This window comes from Tyto alba, unplaced genomic scaffold (assembly GCF_018691265.1).
Source record: "Tyto alba isolate M040663 unplaced genomic scaffold, T.alba_DEE_v4.0 Super-Scaffold_38, whole genome shotgun sequence".
In the NCBI taxonomy this organism is placed as follows: Eukaryota; Metazoa; Chordata; class Aves; order Strigiformes; family Tytonidae; genus Tyto; species Tyto alba.
Genome location: NW_024881313.1, coordinates 26,518,121 through 26,533,744, shown reverse-complemented (window position 1 = coordinate 26,533,744; position 15,624 = coordinate 26,518,121). Strand labels below are relative to the sequence as shown.

The following is a 15,624-nucleotide window of genomic DNA, read 5'->3' as shown; positions in this document are numbered from 1 at the left end:
GCACTGGGCAACCTGACCTTGCTTTGTTCAAGAGGTTGCACTAGATAATCTCCAGTGGTTCTGTCCAACCTCAACCAGTCCGTGACTCTTGAACTGTCATACCAAGAGGTGCTCCTGCTAGAGGCAACTATTTATAGGAAGTATAGGGGCCAGCTTCTGCTTTGCTTGCTTTCCTTGCCAAGCCTTTAATGAAGGTCAGGAATTTGTACATCTTTGTTTATCTTACCTACTCTTTATCAGGTAATCAAATTAAATTATACCGGATACCTAAGGGAAGGAACTGGAACGTGTAATTCAGGCTCCTTATGAGAAATGCATCAGGAAGAGCAAGTTTTCATTTGAACTGCAATCTTGCTTTGGACTGTCAGTCTCTTTGTCTCGCCCACAGCACAGCTTCCAAATTCAATGTATTTTTTTCTTACACAAACTTTCTGTTAACAATATAAGGAAAAGCCTTTTTTTTTTTTTTCTTTTTGTGAAAGCCAGTTGTATAATTCCTGACAATTTTTGCTATTTTATAAAAGGCATTGTATCTTTTGTAAAATATTTGTGTAGTTGGCTGTCGATGCCTTTGTTTAAACCCATCTTTTGAGATGCTAATTAGAAATGGAAAAAGTTTTCCCCATGAGAATTATAAGATACGTGATTCACTTTACAAAACATGGTCATCTAAACACAGTGCTCCTGCTATTTCTTTTATTTATCCTGTACTTTACTGCATTACCAGGAGTCAATTTCTGTGTATTTCTCTGATTCGGAGCTTATTTCTTGTCAGTATCTTTCTGAAAATCTCATGAGACCTTAATACAATTGAGTTTGAAAGTTGATGGATTGTCACGTGAAGAAGGACTGTGGAGTACAGCTCACTAAAAGCTGGACACTTGTTACGTAAAGTCATCAGTACAGCACTGGGAGAATAAATCCCAAAGCACTTTGATATTTTCACACCTTGTCTAAAGGCAGTGAAATAAAGGTTAGTTCATCATTTGATGCCTTTATCATGCAAGTTTAAGATCTTAAGTAGTCTAATGTTGCTGTGCTTTTTTTTCGTACACTGTTTCAGAATTTAACATTCTTATTCTTCTTGAATTTGTCTTAGATTCCTTTATAAGAGAGGCTACAAATATTGTTTAATTTACTTTTCAGTAAAGCTGTCAGTTGTAATCTGCAATTTAAAAAAACTAATAAAACAAATCCTCATTTCACAATTTAAACCTTATTGAGTCTAATTCACTTGCACTGCAAGTTTATTATTCTCCTGCAGTTTGACGTGCCTCCAATTGTAATTGTGTTGACCCTCCGATGCAGTAAATCTCCCCAATGCTTATCAAACTGGGAGAGATAAGTCTACAATTTGGAACTTCATTAAATATCTCATTTATATTAAACAGATGATGGCTTTGAACAGAAATAATAGTTTTTACAGACTCTGTGACCTCCCAATCGTGGTCTCTTCGACTTTGTAATGCGGCGTTTTGCAAACCTCCACCACTCCAAGTACCAGGCATTATGCCAGCACCTGAGTATCAGAAGTCCATAGTCCATCAGGCTGACTTCAAAGCCTCTGCTGTGGAGACTGTAGCTGAGTGCTTTGTAGCCCTTGAAGCAGATTTTTAACAATCTTTCATAGCATACATTTCTTAGTCATCTGGGGCTTGCGGGTGGAGTGATTAATAATGGGCAGCTGTTTAAAGAAGCAAAAGCAACCAACAAACATGTTCCTCATTATTGTAATTCCTGAAACTATAAACTACTCCTCTCATGCTCATTTAGAGACCAGCCCTTTGGAGTAAGTGTTCCCAGTGGCTTCAAAGGGTTTGCAGCATGCTCTGTGTCTTACAGAATCTGGTCCCTGCTGTATTTCAATACATATAAAATACATGTCGTGGGATTTGTGTAAGGACATTGTTCTGGGGATTTAACTATACACTTCAATACAAAGAGGCGTGTTGGTGAGAAAAGCTAACGCTTTGATGTGTGAGTTCATATGATTGCTCTGCAAAACGCATCTATTTTTTAATACTTGTTTATTTTTTTTTTAAGTAGAGCTGGGTTCATTTCATGCTGTTTAGGTGAACTGGTTTAATGGCCTCAGCAAAGCTCCATTGGGAGCATTACCGAGTAGCCAGCGGGGTGGTGGAGCTCAGGTGAACAGAGGTCTAGGGACGGGAAGGCTGGATGGTGTGAGGGCTGGGTGACGGTGTGAGGAGTCTCTTGTCTCCACAGTGAGCGACTGGGCGCCCACCAGCTGGGCGTCTGACCCGGCCGGTGAGCGCACGGGTGCCCGTTCTCCTCGCTCCTAGGGGCTGAGTTGGCAGCGGCAGTGGAGCTGCACGTGGCTAATGGGATGGCTAAACCCACATAGACAATAGGAGATCGTTTACTTTCTTTGCCTTGCACAGGTGCTGCTTTCCACTGAGCTCTGGTTCTCTGGGACTCACTGAGGAAAACTCGATTTTTTTTTTTTTTTTCCTCCTTTTGAGAAATCTTGAAGGACATATACAGGAAAACAAGGGCTAACCAGTTGCTAAGGGGAGCCGTCTGACGGAGAGCAGCTGGGCTGGGGAGGCAGCCATACATGCAGTCCTCTCCCCCTGTGCCTGCGGCCAAGCAGCCCATCTCCATTGCTTCTTCCACCACCCACCTCATCTGTCTTGTTATGCCCTGGGGAGGTCTCCCTGGAGTCACGGTGGGCAGGGACCTGGCAGCTCCAGTGGTTAAGGGCGGCTCGGGTTGGGGGCACCTCAGGTCTTGCCAGTTCTGTTTTTTGTGGCTCTGCCTGGACGCTGCAGCAGTGCCAGAGATCAGGGAAGCTTCCAGATGAACGAAGCATACAAGGTCTGTGTATCCTGTAGCCAGGGAAGGCAGAGCAAAGAACTCATCATAAGTAGGGTGAAAAAAAAAGTTACTGTGAAATCTGAACTTTTTTTTTTTTTCTTTCCCTCCTAACTACAAACATTTTTGAGTGTTTGCATATTGGTTACTAATATGTGTCATGGGGTTTCCGGGGGGGGTTTCTGTGGTGATTACATTTGAAAGCAAATTGCACCACTTCAAAAAGCGCTAGCAGCCCAATTCAAAATGGAGTTTCTGCTCTGCACTCCTGACAGGGCCTTGTTCTGACAGGCTGTCAGTGTGGGAAAGACGGCCCAGCTGTCTGCCTGATAGTATTGAAAAAAGCCAAAACTATCTGCTTAGGAAAATGTCCAACAAAGAGACACCAAAATGCAATGTTTTTTTTCACCAATTTTCTGCTGAAGGATTTGAAATTTGACAGGGCACCATGGGAGGTGCAGTGTAAAGTGGCCCAGAAAGTTGGTCATTAAGCAGAGCTGTCATTGCAAATTATATTTGTCCAGGGTGAGAAGTTCTAGCTCATTTGGTGCCCAGACAGGTCTAGGCCTTAGGCAAGTTGTCACAGTTCCCCCGTGCTGGTAAATGGACCCTGGGCACTAATTTTCCTCTCTGTGCAGTTGGAGTCACCTGGGAGCCCCTCTGGGCCAGAGCTGCCCATAGAGACTCTGCTGGACGACCGGGAACGGAGGATTTCCCACTCCCTCTACGGTGGGATCGAGGGTCTCAGCGAGTCGCCCACGAGGAACGCGGCGCTGAGTAGGATAATGGGTGAGTCAAATCAGCTTTGCTAATTGGGGCGTGTTCTCATTCCTGTCTGTGATTCATCAAAGGGCAATTAATGTATTATGTGGGAATCAGGGAACATGGAGGTTGCCCTGACCAACTTAAAACACGCCTTAAAATTGTTCCACACAAGCCTTCTTGACAGTTAATGTGAGAAAGAATGTCAAATGGGATTAAAAGTGAATTCCCTATCCTGTGGCAGGTAATAAAACAAATAACAGGAGCACTTAACATGGCTTTTGGGTGTCTAATCTGGGACAATAAATTACTGGTTGGTCTAATCTCCATGTTGAATCTTCATTCGCATGAAAGTCAGCAACTCATGGGAATTTATAATTAATTTCAGCGTTTCTTCTGTTTCAGTCATACTAAAGTGAAAAAAAAAATAAGGCAAACTTGCATCCATTTATGCTTATTAAGGCATTTCATTAATTTGCTTGAATTTTTGCTTTGCAGGACACCAATTTTAAAACCTCAATACTAATTTTAAGCATCCCTTGTGTAGATTCTGTGCTATACTGTCTGCATGGCCCCAGTGGATAATGAGGTTATTAGCAGTTGCTGTGCAGCAATTCAGCTTCCGATGTACAGAGCTAGGTAATAAAGACTTGCCTTGCCACAGGAGTGGTGGGATTTACTTACTAGGGTGGGATTCATTTGAAAGGATTTTCAAATTGAAACACAAAAATCAGCTTGAGGAAAATAGCACCTGACAGAAGACATGATGATTGCCTGCTTGAGTTTCAAGTTTTAAACATAAGATGTGGCCATTAAATCTGGGACTCTTTTTAGTGTGCTTGGCACACATACGATATATTAGAAGATGCTGCAATAAACATCATATGAAGCAAGGCTGAACTTAGTTTTAATTGCCTTAGAAAATGAAAGGTCACCACTTGGGCTTTTTCCAGTCAACAGTTTGTATATATATCTCATTCCAGTTTGGGATTGTTGTTTTTTTGTGGGCTTTTTTTGGTTGGTTGGTTTTGGTTTTTTTTTTTTCAATTTTTGTATTTTGGGGTTTGCTTTTCCTATGTGATAGCAGAATAACACTTGTTCAACTGAAAATCCGCAGATTTGCTATTTAAAATGTTTCTTCAGTTAAGTCTTTTGGGGTTGTTTTGGGATTTTGGGCAACAGTAATTAGAAAGAAATCATACTCTGCTCTATTGTATTACATTTTGTGCAGCTCAGAAGAAGAACTGTATACCTGAGACTCAAGGAAGCCTGAAACCTTTTCACCCAAAGTCATATGCTCTTAAAGAGAACAAATAAAAAACTTACTTATATATTGTTGACTAATTTAAGGAGTGATAAAATAATTTGAAGTCTTTAATACTACTCTGCCATAGGAGGGACGTTCTTGTGGTGTCAAGGCTTTAGAGAAAACATTTGCAAAGCACTACCTTCTGTTTTTTTCATCAGTGTTGCAGAGGATTTACACACAGAGCCCAGATAAGCATTAATGAGTCATCATTTAAACACCTTGTCCAGTGATGAGAGAAGAAACCCTGTGACAGTGTGTTGTGCATGTGTGTCAGCAATGCAGTTTACTTCCGCATCAAAGGAACACAGGACTTGCCATCCCAAATTGACTAGTGGTTCATCCATTTGGTGTCATCCCTTTAGCAGTAGCCAGTAACTGATGTTTCAACAAAATAAAAATCTTTACAAAGCTCTTAAAATCTAATGCTTTTGGATACCTCTGCAATGTAGACATGGAGAAAAAAATGCATTTTGTATTTTGTAAGTGCTTTATAACCTGAAGTTGATGTTTTGATTCCTCTGAATCATCATTCTTCTGCATTGTTTTCAGAAACCAGGAACTACATAGAAAATTGGTTGTGACTTAAATCTATTGATGCTTTAGTTGGAAGCACATGCAAAATCAAATTGTGCCTGAATCTCATAGTAAATATGATCTAGTCCAGAATAACTGAAAACTAGTCTTGCCAGGACTGGGTCATTCCCTTCTGCAGTCATGTCAACTTCACAGAGCTGTCATGTTTAAACCCAGTTTTTAGGGAGCAGTCAGTTTTCTAATATGCTATTTTTTTCTGAATTAAATAGTATCACTAAGTTAAAACTGCAGGGTCAATAATCTTTTGTGATATCACTGGATGCGTGTTTTCTTTCAGTGCCATACAACAGAGAGGTATTATTACCTGTTGGGAAAATAGGTACAGTTGCTTGTTTCAGAGTAGCTAACGTTTGTAAGACTCAGTTGTTTATTGTGCAGTGGAATTCTTGTCCTGTTAGCACTGATGATGAGAAAAAACTCAGAAATTTCCTTGAGAAATTTGTCGTTTGTATATGTGGTGTTACATGACTCTTCCGGAGTTTTCTTCCTCTCTTGAAAAAAGGCCTAAAAGGGAGAATTAGTCCCAAGAGCAACCTGACTGAGGGAGACTGGAGATCTGTACCTTCCCATGCTGGCGCCGACCATGAAAACAAACCAAAAGGAGTGCTTTATGCAGTGCTGCTTCCCTTGAGTGCATACCCCATATTGAGAAGCCCTCTGATTTAAGGGCTCTCTGAATCACCTGATGTCTTTTTTTTTTTACCCCCCCAGTGGATTTAACTATGTGAAATTTTGGTACTCTCAGTACCTTGTCGTGAGGAGGTCACAGTTTGTTTTCAAGCGTGAAGGAATAGGTCTTTCTGGTGTTTTGCTATTGGATAAAATTGATGGATTTTGAGTTTTCTTCCTTCCCAGATTAGACTATTCACATACGATAATCTTAAGGTCTGGAAAATGCCTGATCTTTTCAGTCATTGCTTTAAAGTTGGAAAAAAAACTTTTAAGAGAGTTTTGTTTCTTTTAAATACATCTAATGTAATTTTCAGGAAATGTATTTAAGACAATTTCTTTACTCTTTCAATCCATAACTGACAGCAAGAACTGGTTGTCAGAGCCTTGCTGTGAGAGTGGGAATAAAATACCAATTTTAGAACGTGATTTAAATTATGTAAAATAATGTGTGCTTACTGCAGAAAGGCTACATGAGTCTTTTATTGTTGCTGATGATTCTTATGTTGATCTACTTTTTTATATGATTATTGCTATTATAGATTTTCTTGCACTTTTTCACTTGACAACATTTCACTGAAAATTTCTGATAGAGAGGAGATACTGCTTTCTGTATTCAGGGAATGATATTTTTGTTTTTGATGAGACATTTATTTATACAAATTGGGTCTTTTAAGAATTAGATAGCTATAATAAACCCTTATGTTTATTTATTTATGTTTAATATTTTCGGGTTGCATGTTGTTAGTACATACAAAATAATAACTGTGTTATACTGGTTTGCTTGGCTCTGATTAAAAATTCAAGTCTCTTCTTCTGATACACTGTTCTTTTATATCACCCATTGTGATCCTGAGTTTTGCCATATGCAAATACATAGCTGCTGTCTACATAAATTATTCTTATTCAACAAACAACTTAGTACAAAGTCCTCTTTCATCTCTTTCTTCTAGTTGCTGATATTTTTTTTTATGAACACATTGAGTTTTGTTGCTAATGGTGATTAAACAGAAGTTATTTATCAGGGGGTACACAGAATAACAACAGCTTGCACTGAATCTGCTTTTCGTCCTGAAGGGTCCCCCAGAACTCTGTAAAATTTGATAGTTCCTACAAAACAGGAAATACTTCGTTCGCTACATAAATAATAGCTATCTTAAGGATAGAATCAGGAGGAAGCACAACTGAAAAAAAACGTAGTTAGAGTGTGTGTCAATGACATGAAAATAACCCTTTACAAGCAGAATGCAGCTCCCTGTCCAGAATGTGGTGGTCTGCTACAATACTCTTGACAGATCTGAGCACTTTTTGGAAATCCAAAGCCTGGATATGGTGGAGACATGTTTGTCCTTAGACGTTCCCCAGACATCTATTCCCAATTCCACCTCTATTTATCTTGGAAAATTAGATTATATGAGTATCTATGGGAAATTTTGCCAAAACTCAGTATATTGCTGAGGTCAAACATACTGTTAGTGAAAAATGAAAAAGAATATCTGGAGAAGTTTTAATTTTTCATTGCACAATTCTCTGTATCCCTTCTGTAGGAAGTCTCATCACTATTATCATCAACATCACTATTTTCTTTTATTATTATTTCTATTATTTATTGTTTTGTTTCTTACTTTGGTTAATACTTTATTCTTCATCACAGAGTAGCTGTTGCAGATTTCTTGGTCAGGCAGGTTAGGAATCGCTTGCCATGTCAGAGCAAGGAAGGTCTTACGCTTGTGGAAGAGGCTTGAAGCCCACAATATCAAAATGTTCATGAGAGTCACTCATAAAGTAATACCTAGTTTTGAACATACCGTAGGGGTGCTCAACAGATTTCATAGACCTTCCTTTAAAGAGCAAAAGCACAAGAAATAGCAAAAGCACAAGAACCAAGCCAGATACTGTACCATGACAATGCAGTGTAGTATGGGAGCCAAGTTATGGCAGCAAACAGATTAACCAAACTTCAGGGATTTTCAAGATCTAAAAGGACCTGGAGTAGTTGGGTTCTTCATGAGTAAACCTGTTGTTCATTTTATTCACTGTGTATGCTCAGAGGTTTTTTGGAGAGCTTTACGTTGGTGGTTTAATTCAGGTCCAAACTGTTTTCTGGTCTATTACAGGTCTATACTATTATAGGTTTGAAGTGTTGCTGTTTGACATATTTTTCCTTCTAAGCTGAATTTCCTCATAGACCCAGAGACCAGCCATTTGGTACTGGAGCTCTGAGGCTTCTTTTTCTATGCAGACAGATGGGAACCCTACTTACCCCATAGTTTGTTATGGTCCACAGGATGTGCTTGTTTACGTTTGTAACATTTTCAAGAACTTTCTGCCTCATTGTCCTGAGATGAGACACACTTGAAAGGGAGATCATTTTCCTTTCCTTAGTACACTGTCTAAAATACTTTATACTAATACAGATTACCTCACTGGCGTTGAATTAATATATGCAAAACTGGACTTGAAGTGTATTCAGAGTCTAAGTTTTATAGCACTTTTCTAGCCTGAGGGAAAATTAATCGTCTTGAAGAGGTTTGTAGACAGCTCAAGCAACGTCTTAGATTTGTAGATCAGTTAAATATACTGATGATTATAAGGTTTGAAGTTTCTTTGATGCTTCCTTGTAATGTTTCTCACAACACTTGCAGAGTTGCTTTCTCCAAGGGTATTTTCTGTCCACTTCGACTTGAGCTCTCTACAAAGGACGTGTTGAGTCTATTGCTGAGGTCTGTCTAACCATCTGCTGGAGGTGAAGCCTTTCAGCTGTTTTTAGCTTCATCTGCAGTGAAAAGCATAGGCACGTCAGATGGGTGTTCTCCTTAATTCCAAAGCAACTATTAAAATGTCAGTCTTCACCCTTGTCAGATATAAAGAAAGGTAGTGAAAAGTTAAAAATGTTACTGAATTACTGTAGCCTCTCAAATGGGAAGTTCAATCTGCTGAATGCCATAAGGTTATACCTTTTCACAATCAATTCTTTGGAGACGTTATTAACTACAGAGTTATCAGTCTTGTAGGCATTATGTTTGGAAAGTAGTACATTACCAGGCTAAACATTAACCTGTCCATCAAAGAAGCTATTGCTGGGCAAAGAATCAGCTGTTATGCAAACTGAACACATTCATTTCAGTTTGACAGTGATGAGATGTTCACCATGCAATACCTTTTTCTTCCAGCCACTTGTTCAGCCTCCTTCAATGATCTCTTCTGAAGCTAGTTTTCCTCCCTTGGGAAAGCAATACAAAATATATTATCTAATATAGCAGTGACTTTAGATAGCTCTTCACACAGAAGATTTTATTTGTTTGTTTTTTTAATAATTGGATGCAAAAGTAGTGATGGTAACTGAAACCTTTCCAGAAAAGAAGAAAAAAAAAAAATTTCCCCTAATTCTACACAATCTTTCTACATCTGTAGGAAAAATAAAGTGTGAAAATATTTGATATGTCTATAGAAGCAGTGTATGTTATGGAAATGCAAGTTTTGCTATATATTATTACTGCAGTGCATCATAGTTTTAGAATAATTGACAGATTGTTGTCTGATTAACAGTTGACTTAACCAGTGCTTTTCTTCTCAAGAGATGTGGCTATTCCACTAATTGTTTTAGTAAGATAATACATTTCCAGGAATAATAATAAACAAAGAATAATGTTGAGAATTGTGTCTCTTTCATGTGTGTGATGGCTCTAGTTTAAGCATTTTAACAAACATGTTAAAACTTATGTGAATTTGGTGGTAATAGAATTAGGTATTTTTTTTTCTTTTTCAAATTTTGCATGTGTGCCTCCAGATTATTTTTTTAAAGGAGAGAATGAAAATTTGGAATCATTTAGCTTTAGCCGTGAATGCTCATCACCTTTCACAATCCTTACCTTTGTGGAGGCATTATTAAATGGTACCAAGTTCCCAATAGTAGTCAGACAAATTTCAAATTTCATGAGGGCAAGAGTTATCAAAAGTGATGAGTTCTATTAGTCCCTGTTGAAATCATTCTTTCTACCAAATGATTTGATGCAAGAGAAGATAATTATCTTCTGGGACAAGTACTTTTCAGTGGTTCCTGGTGACAGGACCTGAGAACAGGCACAAATGGAAACACAGGAGGTTCCCTCTGAACATCAGGAAACACTTTTTCACTGTGAGGGTGACTGAGCATTGGCACAGGTTGCCCAGGGATGTGGCAGAGTAGAAAAATTCAAAAACTATTTGGTCAGTGTCCTGGGCAACTGGCTGTAGGTGTCCCTGCTTCAGCAGGGAGGGTTAGACCAGGTGTGAGGTCCCTTCTAACCTCAACCCTTTTGTGATTCTGTGATCTTCTTGCAGTATGAGACAGATACAATCAGTGTATATTACTTCTCAGACCTATGTGTAGGAAGATGCATATAAAGTGAGACATAGTTAATTTTATTATCTGTGTTGTGTCACTCTTACCAGTAGCGCTACGGTTTGACATGACATTTTATCAGCTGTGATTCTGTATTATTTAAGGCGCTCTCTGCCACTGTTTAGTTTCTGGGTTTTTTCTCCCTTTTATTGTTCAGGTAAATATCAGCTGTCTCCAACGGTGAACATGCCCCAAGATGACACTGTCATTATTGAAGATGACAGGCTGTCAGTTCTCCCTCCTCATCTCTCTGACCAGTCGTCATCCAGTTCCCACGATGATGTTGGGTTTGGCACCGTTGATGCTGGTGGATGGGCTAAAGCAGCAATTAATGAATCTACAGACTGGTAAGAGCATGGTTCAGTGGAAGGAAGAAAGAGATGACTGCAATTACATGTTTTCCTTTAGTTTAATTTTGGCTTCTGCTAGTATTAACTTTTTTATTTTTTCTTCACATTTAGATTTCACTGTTTTCAAACTAGTAACTGTTCCTGTTTCAGGAAGGAAGTCTGTACAGATAATTTGCTAGACTTTCTACTTCTGGTTGAAGTTTTGTGCTCTGTCAAATCACATTTGTGGAAATGTTACAAATTGTTATTAAGACCAAATCAGTATATAACTATGTTAATTTGATGATTTAATATTAACTTAGTTGCCAAATGACCTAGCTTTTGTAAAAAAGTCTTTGCAAAATTTAAACGCTTGAGTTCAAGAAGGATGGAAGAATAATTCCAATTGGAAATTTAAATTTATAAGCCTCATTGTAAATATTTCTAGGTCTATAAACCAAAGATTTTATTTTTATATTCCAGTATATATCTAGGAGCCTTTCAATGCTTCTGTATACTTTCTTGATATTCCTATAATGTAGAGTAATTTTAAAATCTGGTTAGAGGTCAAGGCAGCTCTTTGTTTTGCCAGAATGTTAATGCTTGTGTAACTAGAAAAAGTTAAGATTTCTTTATTACGCATGAAGAAATACCTTTCATATCATTATATGATTTGTAACTATCATGTAAAGGCAGTGTGCCATAATAGCGCTACATTTAAAAATATGGAAAGTAATTGTCCCACATTTAAAACTATTTACTTTATATGTTTAAGCTGTAGTAAAAATAATTTTTATGAATCTTAGGTTGACTCTCTAATTACTTTTATACATTTTAATGTAAGAAACTTAATGAGAAATACATTGAGGTCCATTCTTGAATTGCTTAAGTTCCTGACAAAGAAATACTGTTTATTGCTTAGTTAGTACAATTAATACAGATCTAAGATTTAATTTGCAAGCCCTGTAATTATCTATAGTAATAGCAAAATAAAAGCCCATCCCTGTACAGTACCACTTCTTGAAGCTAGATAATTACCACAAATGGTGTGAAGTATATGAATTTTCTTATTTTTCTTGTCCCTTGAGCCTGTTATTAATGTGTCAGCAATATCTTGATAAAACAGCAGTAGCACCTGCCAGCTGATATGCACCTGTCAGCTTCTTGTTTGCTTTATATTAGTTTATTTCATCTTATGTCCAGGAATTGAGTTCTGTATTTTAAGCACTGTTTTAATGATAGTATAAAAAGGTAACATTTTTCATCTTCATTTTCATTTTTTATTTTAATGTTGCAGCTCTACTCTTGGACAAGTCATACCTGTAATTTGGGTCCTTGAAAAGTCTATCTGTCTTTTAGAAAAGCTTTTACAGGAGAGATTCTGAGATGTTTAAATAGAATAGTGCTCAAGGCTGCACATTATAGCTTATTGCTGAGGGAATTTTTTTAGCTGAATATGAGCAAAAGCCTATAGCATAAAGTAAAAGCCCATTTGAAATATGAAGGTGCTTTTACATTTACTTCTGCAGGATATCTTGCTATTCATATACTTCTTTGAAAATGAAAGTAACAGGAAAGAAAATAGGGATTAGATACTGTGTAATTGATCATGCTCAAAACCTTTAAACCACGTGTATGAGAGATTGTAAAGTTCTTCAGATGCAGTTGCACTTAAAGAAGTAGATCAGTGTAGTGCCTTACTATCTAATGTATTCTATTTAAAAAAAAAAAAGTAAATAGCAGTAGAATTAGATTGTTGCATTAATTTCCTGCTGCTAATGGATGAAGGAAGACTTGTAAAACGAAGGTGCATTGTATGATTTTGCTGGAAGGCACAAAGGGTAAAACTAAGAATATGGATAAAGGGTTATCCAAACAAGAATGGCAGCTGTTCTGAATCACAGAAGAAAATGTAAGCTTTTCCAGCTTCACAATATCTCACTAATCCTTGATGAAAATGTTATGAAAACAAAGGGGCAATAAGACAGGATTAATAAGTGGAATTTTAATAACATTGAGGGTCAGAAGACGGTTACATTCTTTTAAGGATCAGCTGTCATTCCAGAAATCTTATTTGTTAAGTATGCTAGAATATAGTAAATTGCATTTGGCATTGCTTAATGACTTGCACTAAATTCACCTTCTGTCTTTTATTAATGTAGTTGAAAAATATTAAAATGAAGCATTTTTAGGGGCATTAGTTCCTCCTCTGTGCTCACTGGCTTTTCCAGTTGTGGATCTTCATGGGGGCTTTTGAATACTTTTAGGCAATTTACATGCATTCAGACTCCTGGGACCTGCTCCTTCCTTACTTACTAAAACATGCTCATGGTTCATTAATAGTAGAAATAAACCAGGACATGAAAACTGATGACTCTACATAGGGCTCATATTTGTATTGTGAACAGGTATGAGATGTCATGATGTCAGAGAACAAGTAATTTTTGGTGCTAAGTAGTGCCTTTAGTATGCAGGATACTGTGCAAACAGAGAGTAATAAACCCCGTAATAAGCGTGTGTGGAAGGTAGGTGTGATAAAGGAAGCAAAGAGAAAGCCCCTGAAGGCGGTGGCAGTGGAAACACTGGGATCCAGTCTCCAGAATTCCTGGTTGCTGACACTGTGTCCAGACCTCACTACTCTCTCTGGGACCTCTTGTGCCCTTTTTGAGTTTTAACTTTGGAGTTTTAGTCTGTTCTTAGGACTTGAAGTTAAATATATATGTCCATGCCATATTTACATGAAAATGATATTCAGTTTTGTTAGAAGCTTTATATATATGGATCAAAGCAAGCTCATATGAAACAAGGAGAATACAGCCAAAACAAATACTTTTAGAAATTCACCCTTTTTGAAGAAAATGTCACAGGATACGTTTTGTTCAGCAAGATGAAGCCAGTCATCTTTAACGTGAGCTGTGTTAACAGATGTTTCTAGAGAAAATTCTCACTTAGTAAAACCACATTTTTCTGGCCTTCAGAGACAGGGCTGACTAGCAGTGAGCCAGAAACTCCTGTGTGGCCTTGGGAAAGTCATTTATGATCTGATTATGAAAGGTGTTGAAACCCTGTAAGTTCAACTGAGTCACTTGGAGGACGGTTTTCAGACATAGGTTGTTCTTATTCAGCTACATGTTGCACTGCTGGAAATGTTAGAAGTGTATATTGGCCTTGAGTGTTTTATCTTTCTATCATGTGGAGATAATTTTTTCTCTATTTTGTGGGAGTGAATGTGAGGACTAAATAGTTATTTTTGAGTTTGGGCTCTGATTCATCAGAGTTTTTAAGCATATGCTTCAAAACCCTGCTAAATTGTGCAGACATCTCTGAAATAGTTGCAGTAATTAAATGTAAAACATTATGAGCCTGAGCCAGAAACATTAAAGTCAAAAGGCACTTGACACTGACTTTATTCATATAAGCTCTGATCCTGCTCTCACTTAAGTATTATATGCTTGTCACATGCACATATCTTATTATTTGTAAATCTGCCACTACTAGACTAAATTTCTTCTAGGCTGCCTGGTAATGCGGAAAGTGATTTTCATCCTTTATAGTACCTGATGCCTTTGGATACTTCTCCTTACCTCTCCTCACTGTTGTGCGTAATACCCAGGCGTTTCTTGATCAAAGATGCTTCTATAAATTACAGTACATGGCATACATAATCTTATGCATGTTAGAGAATTTAAAAGTATAAGCTGGTTTCTGTGGAATTCACTATTTGCCTGTTTCTCACTAGGCATGAGGTGCTTGTTATGTTTAGCCCTAAAAATAGAAAATAATTCTTCTGAAACATGTTCCTGAACAATAACATGTATGTATGCAATATTTTGGCATTTAGTCTATTTAGAGTTCTCAGTGACAAAATATTTAGCTTTTTTATCTTGAACTACAATAACATTTAAGGGGAGGGGGAACACAACTTTGAGGGATCTTTTTCCAATAGGATAGATTACAATGGTGCAAAATGGTCACTTTTTCACTATTTCATGCTTTTGAATTTGTGACAGCTGAAGTAGAAACCTAAATTCTTTGGGCTTGCCTTCAGGCTCTTAATACTGTCCCCTTTTCCAGGAGTCAGAAGATCTTTGTGTAAATTTCCTTTCATATTGTTTATTAGCAATAAGCAATCTTCTATTTTTTATTGGTTTTAACATGTGTTGTGGCCATGGTGACACATTGCAAGCATAGGGTTTAGTTTACACACCAAATTTTGCTTGCATTCATGATTGTACCAACATTTGACCAACATGAATAAATCTATCTTCAGCATGCTTCTGATGAAGCATGGTGAAACACCGATCAGTTCTCACTGAAGACCTAATTCACTCAGCCAAGGCAATTCAAAACACCTGCATAAAAGACCAAAACTCAGTCCAGCTACCCCCATTTATGATGTAGTGGTGGAACCATTCTCATGAATACTTGCTTTGTAGGAAAGTAATGAGTAAAAATGTGTTTGTTTGTCATGCCCAGGTTAAAACCAGGAGATGATGTGAAAAATTTACAAGCAAGTTCACCTATGAGGAGAAATTTTAATGCAAAGTCTTTAAATGAAGAAATTTAAAGCTCCGTGTGCTTCAGGCAGGACAGATTCTATATATGCTTTACTAAAAACATTTTGTGATATAGAAAAATCTGATAAATTGCTATCAACAGAATGTATTCATTCCTCATGAAGAAAAAGGAACTGTTTTACTCTCCCTCAAATTATTGCTGTGTTGGGGCTGTACATACTGATA

The 15,624-nt window shown here is 37.6% G+C and overlaps 1 protein-coding gene across 17 annotated transcripts in view; it reads left to right on the top strand.

Moving 5' to 3' along the window:
• PARD3 (par-3 family cell polarity regulator) overlaps positions 1 to 15,624 on the top strand; it is a 459,468-nt gene that overhangs the window by 287,306 nt on the left and 156,538 nt on the right. For all 17 annotated transcript variants that reach the window (XM_042801882.1, XM_042801881.1, XM_042801880.1 and 14 more), the window contains 2 exons: positions 3,474 to 3,624; positions 10,711 to 10,900. In XM_042801882.1, coding sequence (XP_042657816.1) covers positions 3,474 to 3,624; positions 10,711 to 10,900 — 341 coding nt within the window. The remainder of the gene's footprint in view (positions 1 to 3,473; positions 3,625 to 10,710; positions 10,901 to 15,624) is intronic.